At 37.5% G+C, this 17601-nt stretch overlaps 3 protein-coding genes across 6 annotated transcripts; 2 read left to right on the plus strand and 1 right to left on the minus strand.

Annotated features, from left to right (window-relative positions):
* Positions 1–728: 728 nt before the first annotated feature.
* Positions 729–6065, plus strand: LOC114530190. Of its 2 annotated transcripts, none has more exons than XM_028551763.1 (3): positions 729–4328; positions 4682–4949; positions 5116–6065. In XM_028551763.1, the coding sequence occupies exons 1-3, from the start codon at positions 990–992 to the stop codon at positions 5295–5297; spliced, it is 3789 nt and encodes a 1262-aa protein (XP_028407564.1). In that variant the 5' UTR covers positions 729–989; the 3' UTR covers positions 5298–6065. The 2 variants fall into 2 exon arrangements, with proteins under 2 accessions (XP_028407564.1, XP_028407565.1); XM_028551764.1 differs by having other exon boundaries at positions 4682–4895.
* A 494-nt stretch (positions 6066–6559) lies between these two features.
* On the plus strand, positions 6560–12602 carry LOC114530191. Of its 3 annotated transcripts, none has more exons than XM_028551767.1 (4): positions 6560–10262; positions 10741–10966; positions 11177–11387; positions 12527–12602. In XM_028551767.1, exons 1-3 carry the CDS (start codon positions 6984–6986, stop codon positions 11365–11367), a joined length of 3696 nt encoding a protein of 1231 aa, XP_028407568.1. In that variant the 5' UTR covers positions 6560–6983; the 3' UTR covers positions 11368–11387; positions 12527–12602. The 3 variants fall into 3 exon arrangements, with proteins under 3 accessions (XP_028407568.1, XP_028407567.1, XP_028407566.1); XM_028551766.1 differs by lacking the exon at positions 12527–12602 and having other exon boundaries at positions 6560–6788; positions 6859–10262; positions 11177–11608; XM_028551765.1 differs by lacking the exon at positions 12527–12602 and having other exon boundaries at positions 11177–11608.
* A 22-nt stretch (positions 12603–12624) lies between these two features.
* Positions 12625–15992, minus strand: LOC114530193. The gene has a single exon (XM_028551768.1). The coding sequence runs from the start codon at positions 15965–15967 to the stop codon at positions 12731–12733; it is 3237 nt and encodes a 1078-aa protein (XP_028407569.1). The 5' UTR covers positions 15968–15992; the 3' UTR covers positions 12625–12730.
* Positions 15993–17601: the final 1609 nt, after the last annotated feature.

Genomic DNA, 17601 nt, shown 5'->3' on the forward strand with positions numbered 1-17601 from the left:
CGTGTATTGTTTAAGTCTCTTCGGAATGTTTCAAAGACATCTTTGATTACTTTGCATTTTAATTTTAATTTCCAAATTTTTATTACCATTAGCGCATTAGGTCAGGTTTTTGTTAATGCGCTAAATGTGATAAAAACTTGGAAATTAAATTTAACGTGATAACGTATCCGTGGGTGGAAACATAGACATTCTTTCCTGGAATCCCTTCGATTGTGTATGATCATATGATGTCAAGTGTCAACATCACGACTCACGTTCAAGCATGCATAATCTTAATATAACAATGCTTTTTTACATTCTGATGTTCATAAGAACGTTCAAAAAACTGAAAAAAGCCTCTTTCTTGATTGAGAAGGAAATACTTCCGCTCTCGAGCTCAAAAAGGTCAAGAACAAGGGCCATTTTCGGCCCATTACACAATAAACGTAGATTTTTATCTGTATTCGATTATCCTGAATATACAAGTTGGATGTCAAAATTTTAGTGACAGGCAAACAATATACGGATGTACAGCCGCGTATTAGGTAACACCTCAATCAATTTTAAGGCTTTTTCAGTTTTCCTGTGCTATTCTTTTTGAATTCAAAAAAACCTGACGCAGGAATTAAGTTAAATTCTAAAACATGGTACTCTTGATAGCTAGAATTGTAACATTTTAGTAACGATTTACCTCATTTGGGATTCCGGTTACGCGCATGACGACACATCAAGCATTGAATGCAGTTGCACAGCTCACAGCTGCGAGCGACTCATTGTCATAAAGTCAATAACGCTTTCAGTTTCAGCGAGCATAAAGATAAGATTAAAATAGCTTATTCAGTTCTGGAGTATAAAGATTAATGCCACTTTTAATATCACTACTTGTTAGTGTGAAATTTCGAGTGTATTAGCTGAAGAGGGAACCTTGATATCTTGCTGAATCTTGAAGTTAAAGATATTTTATTTACATTCGTTGGCATTAATAATATCGTTGTTTGTATAAATTCGCCATGGACGCGTTTAAATCAAGTTTTTTTGCGGGTGCTATTTTTCTCTGTTGCTGTGGAGTATTTCAGAATGGTCTAGCATATGGTCCTATTTTTGGGCTCTGCGATGTAGGTGATGTGATAACGGCGAGAAATGGTTCTCTGGTTCTCAGCCAAGGTACCGACTGTACAAGGATTATTCTGGCTCCACTCGGTTGGCGAGTCAGGTTTACAATTCATGAAATAGCACTTCACGATGCTGAAACACGCATACATGACGGTGGCACGAGGGTTGGAACTCTTGCAAATAATATTGGTATAGGATCGTCTTTTAGTATTGCTTTGGTATTTTACACCTCAAGCAATGCATTACTGGTACACACTGGTAGAATCTCCAGTTCCGTGCGCAACAAATTTAATGCCACGTTTAAAATGTACCCTCATCCCAAGGAAAAATGCACTTGTCCGCCAACAGTTAATACACAGCAAACAGTTTGCTCATTTCCATTTCCCGATAATTCTGGCAAGTTCTACTCCAATGCAGATGACTTGCGCAAAGAATGTACAACATTCTGTAAAAGCAAGCATGAAATTGTGGAAGTGAAGGCAAAATTTCTGGGTCTTACAAGCACTAGTACGAGCACTCTGGGCATGGTCTGTCACTTACATCTTGTGAAACCAACTTCAAGTTGGTCTGACAATGGGAAAGAACAATTACAGTTCAACCCAAATCTTGTTTCATGTACCAAACTCATACCTGCCACTCAAATTCTCTCCACTTACTCTTTCATCTATGTGAACATAACTTGTGATAAACTTGATGTACAATCAATTGAACATGCTGTGCACAATTTTCTGGTGCAAAATAGAAGTGCCTCATATATTGGTGAATGTTATAAGGATACAACCGGTAACTGCACTGTGACACCCGTCTTAGCATTATGCTCTGTGGATACCAAAAACACAAAGAATTCATTGGTTGTATTGGAAATACGAGACAATGTTAACCTAGGGAGTAATGAAACAGCTACAAGAGAACAGTTTGGTATTCTGTATAATAGTGCCTTACTAAATCTTAAAGCTAAAGTCCAAAGATATGTGACTGAAGATTTGAGTGTAAATAATACCAAAGCAATCAATTCTGAACTTCATAACTTCTATGAAACATCCTCAACTTGTCCTGCTAATCTTGCAACTACTGATCATGATATCAATGTTTCCCCAAAAAAGTCTTGTATTATGTGTCCATTGCACACCTTCAAGCTTTATAACTCTCGCCTTCGTGACTCTATATGCCAACAATGCCAATCAAACCAACGCCGTTTGTATAACGAGTCAAGTTGTGTGAATGGCTCGCAAGACTACCCTGAACCTTCAAATTTGAACTGCCAACATAAATGTGCCCTTGGAAAATTCTTCAACAACGACTCTGGTATTTGTGATTGGTGCGATTTTGGGTACTTCCAAAATTCCACAACTAATCTTAACCCAGTTTGTCATCGCTGCCCACCTGGGAACACAACAAGTTTTGTTGGGGCAAGACATATTACAGATTGTATGCAAAAATGTGATAAAGGACAGTTTGCAAAGCATCCCTTGTGTCTTGATTGTGCTATTGGATATTTCATGCCTTACCAAGGTAACCGGTTTCATAAATGTTACAAATGCCCCCCTGGGAACACTACATTGCAAGTAGGAACAGCAAATGAAAATGACTGTGTCGATATATGTACTTCAGGAGAATATTTTAATATTACCCAAGGTGTGTGTGTGTCATGCCCAAATGACACCTACCAAGATGAAATAAAAGATAGCAATATGAGAAGTTGTAAACTGTGTCCACCAAACAGTGTGACATTGTCAGTAGGGGCTAAATCCCTCTCTGACTGCCTTGGCCCTTGCTCCGCAGGGCAATATTTAGATACAACATCCCGCAGCTGTAGACCATGTCCAGTAAACAAGTACAATGATGAAAGCAATCAAACATGCTTTTGGTGTAAACAGTGTCCAGAACATAAAATCACAAAGCACAAAGGTTCAACTAACATATCTCAGTGTATTTATACATGCAGCAAAGGAGAATTTTTCAACATTACAAACACCAACTGTGAGATGTGTCCAAATAATACCTATCAAGACACTGAAGGACAAAGTTCATGTAAGCCTTGTGGTGGAAATACATTTACATTGAAAACTGGTTCAAAAACTTGCATCAGCCCGTGCAGTTTTGGTAAATTCCTCAACAAGGTGGTTGAATTGTGTCAAGCCTGTCCGGTTGGGCATTTCCAAAACAAGAGTAATTATGTTGCGACCAAGTGCATGCCTTGTCCAATGGATTATTACACAGGTAGACTGGGTAGTCAGAATTGCACGAAATGCTCAAATGATGGAATTACAATTGTGACTGGTGCAACAGCTAGGTCTGAGTGCATTGGACGATGCGAGCCTGGCTATTTTTTAAACAAAACACAAAGAGAATGTCAAAAATGTTTGAAAGGGTTCTTCCAGGCTCAAAAGAAGTATAGATACGAGTCATGTATAAAATGTGCAAGTGCAAATGAGACAACACTTGAATCTGGTGCAAAATCAGAAGAGGAATGTGTTGGTTATTGTGCCTCATCTCCCTGCCTTAATGGAGCTGGGTGTTTGAACATTGCCAATGATTTTAACTGCACTTGTCCAAAGTATCTCACAGGAAAACTATGCCAGGATGTTGTTGATAGCGTAAATGCAGACAAAATGGATATATCAATGAGATTCACCAACCTAATTTGGAACGACAATCTCAGTAATCCAGAGAGCAAAGACTTTATGGAACAAACTCGTCAGATTGAGAGTGCAGTACGTGGAGTTCTAAAGAGTGATGCAACGTTTCGTACTGTCAAAGTGGAAAAATTTTCTCGAGGAAGTGTTGTTAGTAATCTAAAAATAAATTATGTGGCTGGCACAGTCTTCACTACCCCAATAGACACCCTGATGAAGGCTGCAGCTGATGGTGAAATTGGTAACCTTACAGTAGACAACTCATCATTAGACATTGTTAATTATACATGTGGCACACCTCTTGGGATGGAAAACCATCGCATTCCTGACAGTGCCCTTAGTTCAGCAAACCCAGATAATTATCATCCATTTACAAATGCTCGTTTAAACCATAATGGACCTGGTTGGACTCCGCGAGTTAATCGTATTGAAGATGCATATCTACAGGTTGATTTCGGGGAAGTTGTTCAGCTAACAGGCATCGCTACACAAGGCTCTTCTTATAGTGGTGGTAACTGGTTAAAATCCTATCAATTTAATTATAGCATTGACAGCAGACAGTGGGCAGAATATAAAGGCGATACAAATAATTTGGCAAAGGTATGTAAAACTCTACCAAACTTTTTATAATACAAAATAAAGCCTCGGGTATTATTTAGCTTTAGACAGCGAAGCGATCGATGCTGTAGCCTATATGTGTATATATATATATATATATATATATATATATATATATATATATATATATATATAAAATACATCATTGGCCCTGCACAACTTAAATTAATTATAAAGATGGTTCATACAAGCATTTTCTCAATTTCATATTATTATTCAATTAATGTATGGTCATGATTCACTTTGTACAGTTTCCAATATATATTATTTTAATTGTACTAAAATATAATATTCCTCTTTCTTACAATTTGTGACAAAAGCTACAATTTTTGCAGGTGTTTGGAGCAAACTCAGATGTTAATACTGTTGTGCGTAACAAACTAAAATATCCAGTGAAAACAAGATATGTTAGAGTTATAAAATATGTCACATCACGCTATTTAAGTTTTCGTTGTGAGTTCTATGGCTGCCCTATACCAAATGATGGAATATTACCAACACTTGTGCCTCCACGCACTGATGTCCCTACCAATAAACCCAGTTCAACAGGTATGACAAGACAGACAAGCACTGATCTTCCTACCAATAAATCCAGTACAACAGGTATGACAAGACAACAATGCATAATTCCTTACCAATTATTCTTTGACTTTTTTACTAAAAAAGGTTTGTTGAAAAGGCAATGGTAATTATAGGTATAACTCCAGTGTATAATAGAAATATTCTTTGGTAATTCTAATATTGTAATTCTCATATGCATATTTTAAAGGTAATGATCAAGATGACGATAATGATGATGGGGATAACACTGGTTTGATTGTTGGCCTTGTTCTTGGTATCTCAGCTGTGTTTATAGTTATAATCATTGTGGTTTGGCAAGTAAAAAAGAATAAAAGATCTCATGAATTTGGTCGCGTTGAAGGTGTGCCAATGAAGGAAACAGGGTCTTGAATTGCTCTTCTCATAATTAAAACACTATGAGGTCAGTGCTTCCATGTATAATTCTAAATTCTTACATTTATTTGGTTGTTGATGTTAATTCTAAAGTTGTAGCATACAAACATTTGCTCATGCAGTAATAATAGTAAAAAGTAACATTGAATTACAAAAGGCTTTGATATTAATATTGTTGTTAAAGTTAAATAGACTAGGTTTAGGTATAAAAGCAATGTTTTATTGTTTAAGTTTTAAACCTGGATGTTTATAGTATCAGATGTTAATTAGCTGGTGGTAGTAAACTAATGTAATAACTAGTGTTTTTTCGTTCCTAAAGTGTTTTGATACCTATTATTTTTGCTGTTCATTGTTTATTTATTTCCAATGATGACTTCGTCTTGAGAACTCTCACTAGTGTTTGTGTTTGTCTTTCTACAGCATGTTATTGTACGTCATACTATCATTAAACTGTGTTGATTAACTGTGGTCGATCATACCATCATTAAACTGTGTCGATCATACCATCATTAAACTGCATCGATCATACCATCATTAATCCAATCTCCTTGGGCATAGTAGGACCATCATTATAATTATTCTGTTTATGATTTGTCCTAAGAATGTAACATAAAATCATTTTTCCTTGATCAATATGTGGTATATGCCAGTCCCCACACCAGTGTTTCTCCTCCAATAGGTAATCTTCTGGGCCAGTTGTATAAAACCCTTTTTAAAACTACATTTTGCATAGTTAAATCCTAGTTGACTCAGAAATACACAACTCTGATTTGGCCAATTCTGTGTTAACTAGTCTTTTATACAACCGACCCCAGGGGTTACCCCAGGGTTTTACCCTATGGTTTTACCTGACAATTGTTTTTTAAAAATGATTTATGATCTATATGTTTTCGTGTAGCCCGCGAGCGCAACAGCGAAAGCACAAACAAGTAGGCTGAAACAGCCCCAGCACTCATTGCTGGGCTGCCTTTGAAAATATTTCTTTTTGGACCAGGAACTGATCCCTAACCGCTGCTAATCTTGTTGTTGTTGTTGTTGTTGTTGTTGTTGTTGTTGTTGTTGTTGTTGTTGTTGTTAGGGGGCGACGCTCTTTAAAAAAACCCTTAGGCTCTAGCATTACTTGTTTGATCGGAATGAAACTTGGCACAATTATTCTAAGCAATATTCCGCATCGATTGACGGAGTTCGAATTTTTACTTTTGACCTTTGAAGCAAGTTACAACTTACAAGCAATTCTTAAATTGATATATTTGCAGCAAATAATATATACATATCATTAATATTCAGCCTATATACATAGTACGATCGTACTTGTTGTAAAGACTGACCTCGTTTGACAGTCGCCTTCTGAGCAAAAGAGCATAATTAACAATGTTTTATCTCTCGCAAGATTGTAAAATATAAAAAATTAGAATGCGATGGCGAAAAGCATCACAAATGTCACGCTTTTATTCACCCTGATGTAAAAGGTTTTTAATTAAACTGCAGGTATTTATAGACTTTGTTTAGACTTTTAAGTTTTAATGCAAATACTAATTATGACATCAAAATTGCTTAGTTAAAGGGCACGGCGTTTTGTGTTGTCTGGAGAGTTATAAAAAGATATTGGTTTGTGCTGTTTCAACCTTGTCATTCGGTTATTGCACAATTTTTGATCGATGTTTGATACACGATCACGTCACGATGGGGCTCCTAGTAGTTTACCTTTTGATTTTGGGGGCACTTGGAGCTAATTCGAGCGAAAATAGATCAGCATTCAGCTATAATCTTTGCGATATTGGTCCAGCTTTAACCAGTCAACATGGAAGAATATATGCCACATGCGGAATGCATTGTAGCAGACTAATTCTTGCACCAGAAGGCTACAGAATTAAAGTTAACATTACCGTGAACACTCTAATATTCGAAGAGGAACCTATGTATGTTTATGATGGTGCTACAAGCTTTGACAATAAGAACCGCGCGAAGATAACTCGGCACAGAGTAACTGATCATTATATTGCTATCAGTACAAGTAACGCTGTCTTGATATACGTCGATAAGATTTCCTCAAAGGCTACGAATGTTGAAATCACTTATAATATGTTTCCACATCCTCCGGATCGTTGCCAGTGTTTACCTGTAACCAATGGTGAAACAATTTGTTCGTTTCCCTCACAATACTTCCGGGAAGATACCCTTACTAAATACTGCACGGTGGCTTGTGGCCAAAACCGCTTTATTGCGAATCGATTTTACTCCAACGATTTCGAAATGCAATGTTTTATGGGCGATCCGAAGCGCGATTTGGTTTATAAAGGTAAATGGCATACCAGAGTTCAGCATGAAATATTGCACGACAATCAACTAATAACCTGCGCTAGAATCTTTCCTGCTACACGGCTGAAAATAGGCTATAAATTTAACTACGCAAATGTGTCATGTGCCCAAATTAACGAAACAGAATTCGTGCACAAAATACGGCAATATATTTCGGGTGTAGAATCGATAGCCAATGTTAGTCAGTGTTTTAAACATCGAAATCTACAAAGGACTATAAATTGCTCTGTTGAAAGCCTAAATATATCGTGTAAATCCAATGGCAATAGGCGTACAGCTGAATTGATATTGACTGTGCGAGATAATATTATAAATTCCACTAACGAAACCGTTGCCTTTCAAAGATACCATAGATTGTATTCAGCATATTATGAAGATAATCAAAATCTTCAAGGGTTTATCACTAAAAATCTCACAGTTAGTGGTATCAAACATACAGGAATTTCATATGTATACTGGAGAAGTCCTACGGAGGACTGTCCCGCTAATGCAGCCTCTAAAATCGATTATGTAAGTTCTAAATTTGGATGCTTAAACTGTCCACCAAATTTCTATACACAACCACAGGAAAGAAATATTCTTCCTTGTCACGAGTGCCAGAATGGAACTCGTCGAAACGAAGACGAGGTTGCGTGTATTCCAGGACCACGTAACTATCCAAACCCATCTCAAAAATACTGCAAACATACATGCAATTTAGGAAAGTACTTTAACTTTAATTCATCATTATGTGAGTGGTGCCCATACGGAACATACCAAAATTCTACGACTTTATTAAATCCAGAGTGCACCCCTTGTCCAGGTGGTCTAACTACTGGGTTTACTGGAGCAAGAAATATTTCGGAATGTATAAAACTTTGCCCAGCTGGCTATTATCTCAAATATACCCAATGTGTTCAATGCGATGTTGGTTATTATATGCCAAATGCAAGTAACAGATTTCCAAAGTGCTACAAATGTGAAAGCGATTATACCACCTTGAACAAAAGTGCTGTTGAATGCGTAAAAAAGTGTAATTCAGGGGAGTATTTCAACATGACTCTTCGAAATTGTGCTCCATGCCCCAATGACACTTACCAAGATGAAATCATTGTTGCTAACGCTAGACACTGCAAGAATTGTCCTGCGAATACCACTACCACCGGCACCGGTTCATCTTTGTCCTCTGACTGCCTTGGTCCATGCTCTTTTGGTCATTATATTGACATTGGTTTAAAAAAATGTTCACCCTGTCCCCTTGATACCTATCAAGATGAAAGACAACATACAAGCTTCAGTTGTAAAATTTGCGACAAGTACAAAATAACCCTTCAAGTTGCATCTTCAAATGTTTCTGAATGTATTTATGAATGCAGTGAAGGCAAATTCTTCAATATAACAAGTAAATTGTGCGAGGAATGTCCAATTAATATGTATCAAGGTGAATTCGGGAAAGAAACGTGTAAATTGTGTGAAGGTAAAACATTTACAATAAAAATTGGATCGAAAATTTGCATCAATCCTTGCAACTATGGGGAATTTCTTAACAAAACTGTAGAAAATTGTCAGAACTGTTCTAGGGGATTTTACCAAAACATCTCAGGTCATACTTCGGTCATGTGCAAGCGTTGTCCGATGGATTTCTTCAGTGAAATATCTGGTCAGAAAGATTGTACCGCCTGTAAAGATGGAGGCATCACCCTCATCTCTGGTGCGACCAAGGAAACAGAATGCATTGAGACTTGCAAGCCAGGTTATTTCCTTGAGAAAACAACCCGAAGATGTGAGAAATGTTCAAAAGGTTTCTACCAGGATAAGAAGGGATACAGAGATGACTTTTGTACAAAATGTGGTAGCGCGAATGTTACAACGCTCGGGACAGGGGCAAAGTCGGTCGAAGAGTGCGTTGGCTTTTGTGCATCATTTCCTTGTTTGAACGGAGGAGAATGCTTCAACATTGACAATGATTTCAACTGCAGTTGTCCCAAATTTCTTATCGGAAAACAATGTGAAAGGATTAGTGACCGTCCAGATTCAGACAGCATGGAAATCTCCATACGTTTTCCTGTTTTAACTTGGAACGAGTCTCTTAAAAATTCCGCGAGTATTGAATTTAAGCATTTCTCATTGAGAATTGAAAATGCTATCAGAGCAGAGTTGGTGAATGACACTACATTTCGGTCCGTAAACGTGGTCGATTTCCATCCGGGCAGCGTGATTAGTGACGTTGAATTTACTTATGTAGGTGGGGTTAGCTTTTCCAATCCTGCAGACACGCTTACAACAGCTGTGGCAGACGGTACCCTGGATGACCTAATTGTGGATACAAGTTCTATGAACATAACCAACTTCACATGCTCGCAACCGTTAGGGATGGTAAATGGTCGCATACCTGACAGCGCCATAACCTCTGGGGTTAAACGTTCCTATCTACCGCCTAAAAATGCCCGTCTACATAACCCTGGTCCAGGATGGGCCCCCCAATATCTTTCAGGTGACGATGTGTATTTGCAAGTAGACTTCTTGGAGGAAATTTGGTTAACAGGAATTGCTACACAAGGATCCTCTTATCATGGTGGAAGTTGGCTGCAAACTTTTTATCTTCGAACAAGCTCAGATGGTAGAAATTGGGTGTATTATGTTGGGGAATATGTTACACGACACGTAAGCCACGCTCTCGCATTTTTAATAGAGATTATTTTTTACTCTGCATGGGGAGGGGTAAGCGCGTGACCACAGAATACCTTACAGAAGTGGAACTCCTGTACTTTTTTCGTAAGTGTGATTCGTCATGATTCGTCACTTAGCAAGTGCATTTTTTTGAGGCTGTCACCCCCCTGCCAATACTAAATATGCGCTGATTTTAGACATTGGCAGGGGGGTGACTACCTCAAAAAAATGCACTTGCTAAGTGACGAATCATGACGAATCACACTTACGAAAAAATAGTATAGAGTTCCACTTCTGGTAGGTATTCTGTGGCGTGACTCAGTCAGACTTTCATAAGGAAATCTGTCATTCATTCATTCAATCAATCTGTCATTTATTCCATCCACCAACCGTATATATTTATATATGGTTGGTGGATTGTGAATATAAGTGTAAACGTATGACAACATATTACTTTCTGTAATTTCTTCAGCTCTTCATCGCTAATGATAACGTTGATACCGTAGTACGAAATACCCTACCATACCCTGTGAAAACACGTTATGTCAGAATGTTTGAGTACCATTTTAAGGAGTGGATAAGCTACCGTGTTGAATTCTATGGCTGTCCGATCCCCAAGACTATACCTCTACCCACATTCGCCGTCTCGAGATCATCGGTACCAACCAGTCGCCACACGCCAACGTCAACGCATTCAAGTATGTTACTATAAACATAATAATCTATGCTTTGTACTTCATACTTCATCGTACTGTACTAAGGAACGCTATACTTCATCGTACTGTACGTAAGACTACGATTGAAAATAAGTATAATTGTATAATATTTATATACTTGACTCTATATGCATGTTAACTACCTTCATTTTTATTTAAGAATCTAACAAGTTATGCTTCATATTATCACAGGTACAGCTGTTTCTGTTGATGACGATAACGAGGACGATGATGATAATGTTGGTTTAATTGTTGGCGTTGTTCTTGGTGTTCTTATGTTTTGTATCATTCTCGTCTTTGCTGTTGTATGGTGGATAAAACGGAAAAGGAGTGCCTTTTTGGGATCGAGTGTTAGCGTAATGGAACTCAAAGAAACTAATTGATAGAAATTAAAAAGGCACAGGTATTCCACGAATCCTAGGATTCTCATCAATAAGAAAGGAAAAGTAAAAAGCAAAATCTTGTATACTCAGGATATGAGAATTTTGCGGTAATATTTCGACTAGTTTTTCCGACAAAAGTCGTTATCGAATCAGGTTTTGGATTTCTGAAATCGAGCTCTTACTAATGGGAATTTAAGCACTGTGAGCACACTTTGGGGGAGGGATGTTTGTTATATAGATTTTGTAGTGCATTTTGTTATGTGTAATGTTAATAAAAATAAAAAATACTTCTTGAAACTTATATAGATGCATGTTCTGCAACCGTTTTCACGTTTGGGAATTCGACATTTTCTATCCAAATTTATTAGAACTACCCATTTTCTAGTTAGAACTGTCCATTTTGGAGAATGGTAGTCCTTAGAATGAGCCCAACCGGGAGTACTGCCTATGGCGATAATGAACTGCAGATAAAATGATCACAATTATACTTTATACACTTCGAAGTCGCAGATGGTGAAAGATGTTATGAAAACCCGACTGTGAGAAAAACGTGCATTTTATTAGCATTTGGTATACTTGATGAAATTTTATCGCTTTTCGAGAATTTTTTAGAACGGTTGAAAAAATCACAGTTTAGTCACTTTATCCGGCTTTCATACAACCGGCCATAGATGACATAGGGCGCTTTCCATTAAGCGGCCAAAATGGTCAGACCGGTCGTATTTTAAATTGAAATAGAGTATTTCGTTAAAAATATAGCGGTGAAACTGCATTTTCCTCGCTAATCAGTTGTAAATAACATTAAATCTCAATGCAGATCTCAAAAAACACTTTAAAAACCAGTAATCTGTCTGAACTGAAATACAACAGGACCGGTCTGACCGTTTTCACCGTATAAAGGAAAGCGCCCTTATATTCCTGGGAAAAGTTATATGAACAGGTTTTGTGATTGGTTAGTTATGACCTGTATCTCAGAGGATAGGGGACAACTTTAAAACTCAAAGAGAAGCTGAAAAAAACAAGGAAGCATGAGAACAAGGAAGAAACAGTGCACCCATGGGAAAGCGGCCACAAAATTGATTGTTGCCCAGCCTCCCTAAATTGTTCCCTGCAAGGCCCTGGTTTATGATAATAAATGATACTATCTATTTTTTTTCAGAAATTTAGGTCAAACAGTCAACACTAAATATTTTTTTCTCAGAGGATCAATAATGAAACACGTTTCATACAGGTATGCTCTTGTAATCTCCTGAGAAAATCCTGTGCAACCACTGAGACAAACTACTGATAAATACATACAATAGTTCTTTAATACACAATGTCAATGCCACTGAGCAGTGGTAAACTGAAAACTATTTACATACTAATCATCAATAACAATGACTTCATGTTGATCACCCTGACCAACAATATCAGATGTAGACACCATGCCTAATACAGTTTTGTTTGATACAGAGCTAGTATGGGGATTACTGTCAGACAGACATTCTTCGTCAGACAGACATTCTTCTTTGCAGTCAACATTTATGGGCAGTTTTATGGCATTTAGTGTTTTCTTTCTAAACTGTTCTCTGTGTTCTAAGTCAATTTTTGCTTTTCCATTTACCAGAGGGGATGTATTCTGAATTCCACAATGAGTGTCTGCTGATGTTGTGGGGAGTTTGGATAAGGAAGCACCAACACTAGCTGAGGATGATTCTTTTAGCATTGGTGTTTGGATTGATGTAGACGTATTATTAATGCTTTCAACTTTGCTTGAATTTACCCAAGCATCTGGGATTTTCAACCTCTTATTTTTTAATGCTAGAGCTATCTTTTCTAAGCATTTCACTGTTGATTTTGGTATGCACACTGCAAGTTCTGCAGTTGCTTTTCTTTTTCTTGGATTTTCCAAAATGTTTGGGGATGATTGACTTGAAATGTTCCTCTGTTCTGTTTCACTTTGCTTTGTTGACATAATACAAGTGGTTTGTTCTTCTAGAGCAGTTTGTTCTATTTTAGGTTTTAGTGGTTGATCGGTTGAATCTGTATCAATGTCATTATTATCAGTTGAACATTTTTTATCACCCAAAGGTAACGCTACAGCTGAAGTTACAGGATGACCAAAATTCACTTTGTTGTCAATGCTAGTACTGGTTGCTTCACATATCCTGTCTGGGATGTCATTACCACCTGTGTTTCCAGGATTAATGGCATCATTACACATTGGGATAGAAGGTTTTGATTTGTCTAAAATGTCATCTTTAGGTTGAAAAACATTTTGAAGAGCATTTAACATTGATACCAGCTCATCATTAGGTGCTGATGCTTTTGCAACCTCAGGTGGCCCCTCACAACTAGTAGTAGCATGAATGGTATCTTCATCATCTTTAATTACTACGCAGTTATCATCAATGGGTGAACGTGACTCACATACTGATGGCTCATTAGCTAGTTTGTCATGTTGCTTCATAGGTGGTTCCTGTGGGACATTGTTTAGTTTCATATTAAGAAAAGATGACTCATCAGAAGGTTTATTAAGTTTTTCCAGCTCATTATTAAAATCAGTGCTTGGTTCATTTTGAGAATCCAGAGGCTCATTAGCAGGTGTACTAAATTGTCTGAGTTCATTAGTATCATTTATGACTTCACAGTCACTGCATGAGGACAATGTCTGTTCATCAATTTTCCTATCACCATCTAAGGGGGGTGGATCAGAAGTTGCCAGTTCAGGAGTTTTGATATCAGCCTTGTCATTTGTACTACATAGTGGAAACGTTGGGGATGCTGGACATTGATCAACATGGTCGGTGTCTGCTGATGTTGTTTTACAATTTGTTGTAGCTGACGAAATGTCTAACAAAGCGTTTGGCATAGCAGAGAAGAGAGAATGTTCTCCTGAAGACACACCTGCATCCTCTACCACGATTGACTCCACTTTAATAGCTGTAGGTTCTTGCATAGTTGGTGGGACAGAGTACTCTTGTGAGGAAGACACATCTGATTCTGGCAAAACAGGTGCAACTAAGGGTGCTTGTGTGGAAGACCCATCTGTATCAATAACTACAATTGAATCAACATCAATCGATCTTGAGGGATGATGTCTATCATCGGAACTGGATTCGCAACTTACATCTCTATCTACTTGTCTAGATGTGCTAGGTCTAGGAGATAGTGAACCCTTCCTCTTTCTCGATTTATCCCTAACTCCATGAATACGAGGGTGACTGCATTTCATATTCATAGTCTCCTCTTCATCACCAGACGATCTTGATTCAGTACTACTATCCTTGTCATCATCCAAGGGACTATACTTTGTTGATCTATCATCAATCTTGTAGCGTTCTAGGTGTGTGTACTTAGAGTATACTTGTTTTAGGTTTCTTTTCGATATTTTACGGTTCTTTGCCAACTGGTGGGCAAGCTCCTCACTAAATAATGCAGGATCGTCATCTGCCTTAAAATCATCTAGCAAATGTGATCCAAAATTAAACAGTAAATCTTTTTCTCGTTGTTTCTGTAGCTTGTTGCCGATATCTGTGAAAATATCTGCAATAAGCCCTTTCAGCACTTGGGATGACATGCGCAAGTCATGTTTTCTATTTGCACCTAACACAATATTTTGTACATCAAAGTAATTAGGAAACATGCCAGGATGATCACGCAAGAACTTGGAAATTGCCTTATCTATCATAGAATACCCAGTCGAGCTTGCACGAATCGGTTTTTCTACAACACGTCCAGTGTTGGGTGGCCGACCTAATATCTTGCATAGTTTATTCCAAGTCTTTTCAAATTTTTTCTTCAACCTATTTTCTTTGATGTAGGTACTGCCATCCATATCCATCTCTTCAAGTGTTAGTTCTGCTCTATCTAATATTTTGATTTCATTGCTAATTTGCTTTAGGCGTTGCTGAAGCCGAGCCGCAAGTTTTTTCCTTTGGGGTTTGGTAAGTGTTTTAATAGACATTTTCTTATTAGCTTTGTCAGATTTGGCATTGTGATATGCAGTTGAGGTTGAAGGCATAGTTTCCACTCTTTCAATAGGTTTTTTTAATGGCACTTTACTGACAAAGTCATCATCATCATCATCATTTTCGATGAAAGTAATATCAGGTCGTTCATTTGTAGGCAAGACTGGTTCGTTGTTTTGACCTGTGGATGACTTTAGAGTTGCTTTAAAAATTGGCGGGCCGCTTACGTCACGAAGTGAATTATTTTCTTCAACTTTGTCTGTCACAGAATTTCCATTATTCACAGTGACGGAATTCAACGGGATACTATTGCGATTTTCAGATTTTTTCTCATTCAATGCATTACAAATCAGATTTAAGTACAAATCTACGTTGGCTTTCGTAATCTCTTTACCATAACGTTCTAACATGTTCCCCAGTTCGTTCGATCCGTGTAAATTTCCTTGAACTTCCGTAAATAATAATCGCACATCTTTTATGGCCTCCTTCGTTACATGCGGTCGGCATGCCAGAATGAAGCGTTTAAAGAGGAAGCTCACATCTTTGTCTTCCTTTGATTCTTCCTCATCACTTGAAAGCGTTATAATATCGAAATTACTTGGATTTTTAGTCGTTTCCTCTAAGAAATTATTTTCATTACCCGCCATTTCGTCTTGGTGTGCAAAACGAAGGTTCGCTGAAGACGAAAGTTGCATAAAATTTGTGCGTTACCATATATGGTATAATAATGCACATATTTATGTGACGTCATTAGAAAATTATATTTTTCTACCGTATAAGGTCATACACTCCATATATAGATCGACTGAAAAGTTAATATATTCATGCTAAAAATAGAACCATGGTATCATAGATATATATGAATTTCAAAAAAGCAAGAAAATAGAAATTTCGTATTTTTGTGTTTTCATCTGAATTTTGAATTTATATATTAATTTATGAATTTTGTATAAATATTTAGCATTTTTTTAAACTCGGAGGTTGACGTAACCGCTCGACAGTGCGCGCCATTGCCCGATCTTCATTTCGCGCATGTGTTTTTCTCTAATTACTAAATAAAAAAATGATATCATAGATATCCATATATCGCCTCCAAACAATGACGTCACTTATTACATAATTATTACCCCCTCACTCGGTCCAGTCCCAACATAATAGTTCTCAGGATACTTGTCAGCGGAAACGAGGAGTGTAAGCGAAAGGAAAATAGCCAAAACGAAAACTGAAAGCGAAAAGGAAAACGTAAATAGGTATAATGGATTGGAGCCAACCATAAATCAATGGGATAGATTGTTGAGATGAGAGGGGCGGTCATTAATTTTTTGCGAGGTGGAGGCCTAAGACTAGAGAAAGTGGTGGGGTAATTAGAAAAAGGATTGTGTGGATGGAGTAAAGTGAAAGTACAGTATGGTAAAGTTAGGGCTATCGTTGTTTTGAGAAAATTTAAAGCAAATACAGGACCGTAGGACACCGCGGAAATTGGTGAGACTTCGCCGCAATTCTTAATTCCTAGATATCAAATTTCGTGAACAAAAAGATTTATAAATTCTAAACAAAATATAAGTTGCACAGAAAATTTGACTCTTGCACACGGTTAAAAACGAATCGTCTGAATTAATAAACTTCTATGGCCATTTCACAGGGAATCACAGCTGTCAGAATGTCAGATGCTCAGATGTGTATGATACATTGAACTGTATGATGAGCTTATTGAGCCGTCAAAAGATTGCAGAAATTATATTCGAATTCGTATTCGTAAGAAAAATTGACCTTTTTAACTTGTTAGTATTATTTTTGATAGCGATATGGAAATGCAGAATTGTGAATCAGTGATTAGATTTTCGGGTTGAAACTTCGTAAACACCAATTTCTGCGATGTCGGGGCGTAGCTCTGAGCCGTGGTTAAAGGGTTGATTAGGGGGACAATGATTGATTTCTTTGATAGCAATTGTTTTACGCTTATTTAATGTACGAATATTTTCTCCCCACCCCCCCACAAAAAAGCTTCCAGCTTGTAGTAATAGTAGCCTGAACGCCCCCTGTGACGAAAACCCGAGGTACGAGATTGCACAGACCAGGGCGCTTAAGCCGCTTATATATAGGCGCCCTGACACAGGCCTTCGTTTCGCTAACCTGCGAATAACAGAATCTGTTTATACATGGAATAAGCGTATAAATAGATATATGTTATTTACCAGATTCGAGGTCCGTATAGGGAAATATTTCCCAAGGTCTCAAAAACAACGTTTTTCAGACCTAGGGAAATATTTCCATTTACGGA

The sequence above is a fragment of the Dendronephthya gigantea genome, unplaced genomic scaffold (assembly GCF_004324835.1).
Source record: "Dendronephthya gigantea isolate DGI-Jeju-01 unplaced genomic scaffold, DenGig_1.0 000061F, whole genome shotgun sequence".
Lineage (NCBI taxonomy): Eukaryota > Metazoa > Cnidaria > Anthozoa > Malacalcyonacea > Nephtheidae > Dendronephthya > Dendronephthya gigantea.

Bases quoted from the DNA above. Each gene is read 5' to 3' on its own strand.
- LOC114530190 (XM_028551763.1), top strand. From the start codon at position 990: ATGGACGCGTTTAAATCAAGTTTTTTTGCGGGTGCTATTTTTCTCTGT. The intron at 4,329-4,681 runs GTATGTAAAACT...CAATTTTTGCAG, and splicing joins ATACAAATAATTTGGCAAAG to GTGTTTGGAGCAAACTCAGA. The intron at 4,950-5,115 runs GTATGACAAGAC...CATATTTTAAAG, and splicing joins CAATAAATCCAGTACAACAG to GTAATGATCAAGATGACGAT.
- LOC114530191 (XM_028551767.1), top strand. From the start codon at position 6,984: ATGGGGCTCCTAGTAGTTTACCTTTTGATTTTGGGGGCACTTGGAGCT. The intron at 10,263-10,740 runs GTAAGCCACGCT...TAATTTCTTCAG, and splicing joins GGGAATATGTTACACGACAC to CTCTTCATCGCTAATGATAA. The intron at 10,967-11,176 runs GTATGTTACTAT...ATATTATCACAG, and splicing joins GCCAACGTCAACGCATTCAA to GTACAGCTGTTTCTGTTGAT.
- LOC114530193 (XM_028551768.1), bottom strand. From the start codon at position 15,967: ATGGCGGGTAATGAAAATAATTTCTTAGAGGAAACGACTAAAAATCCA.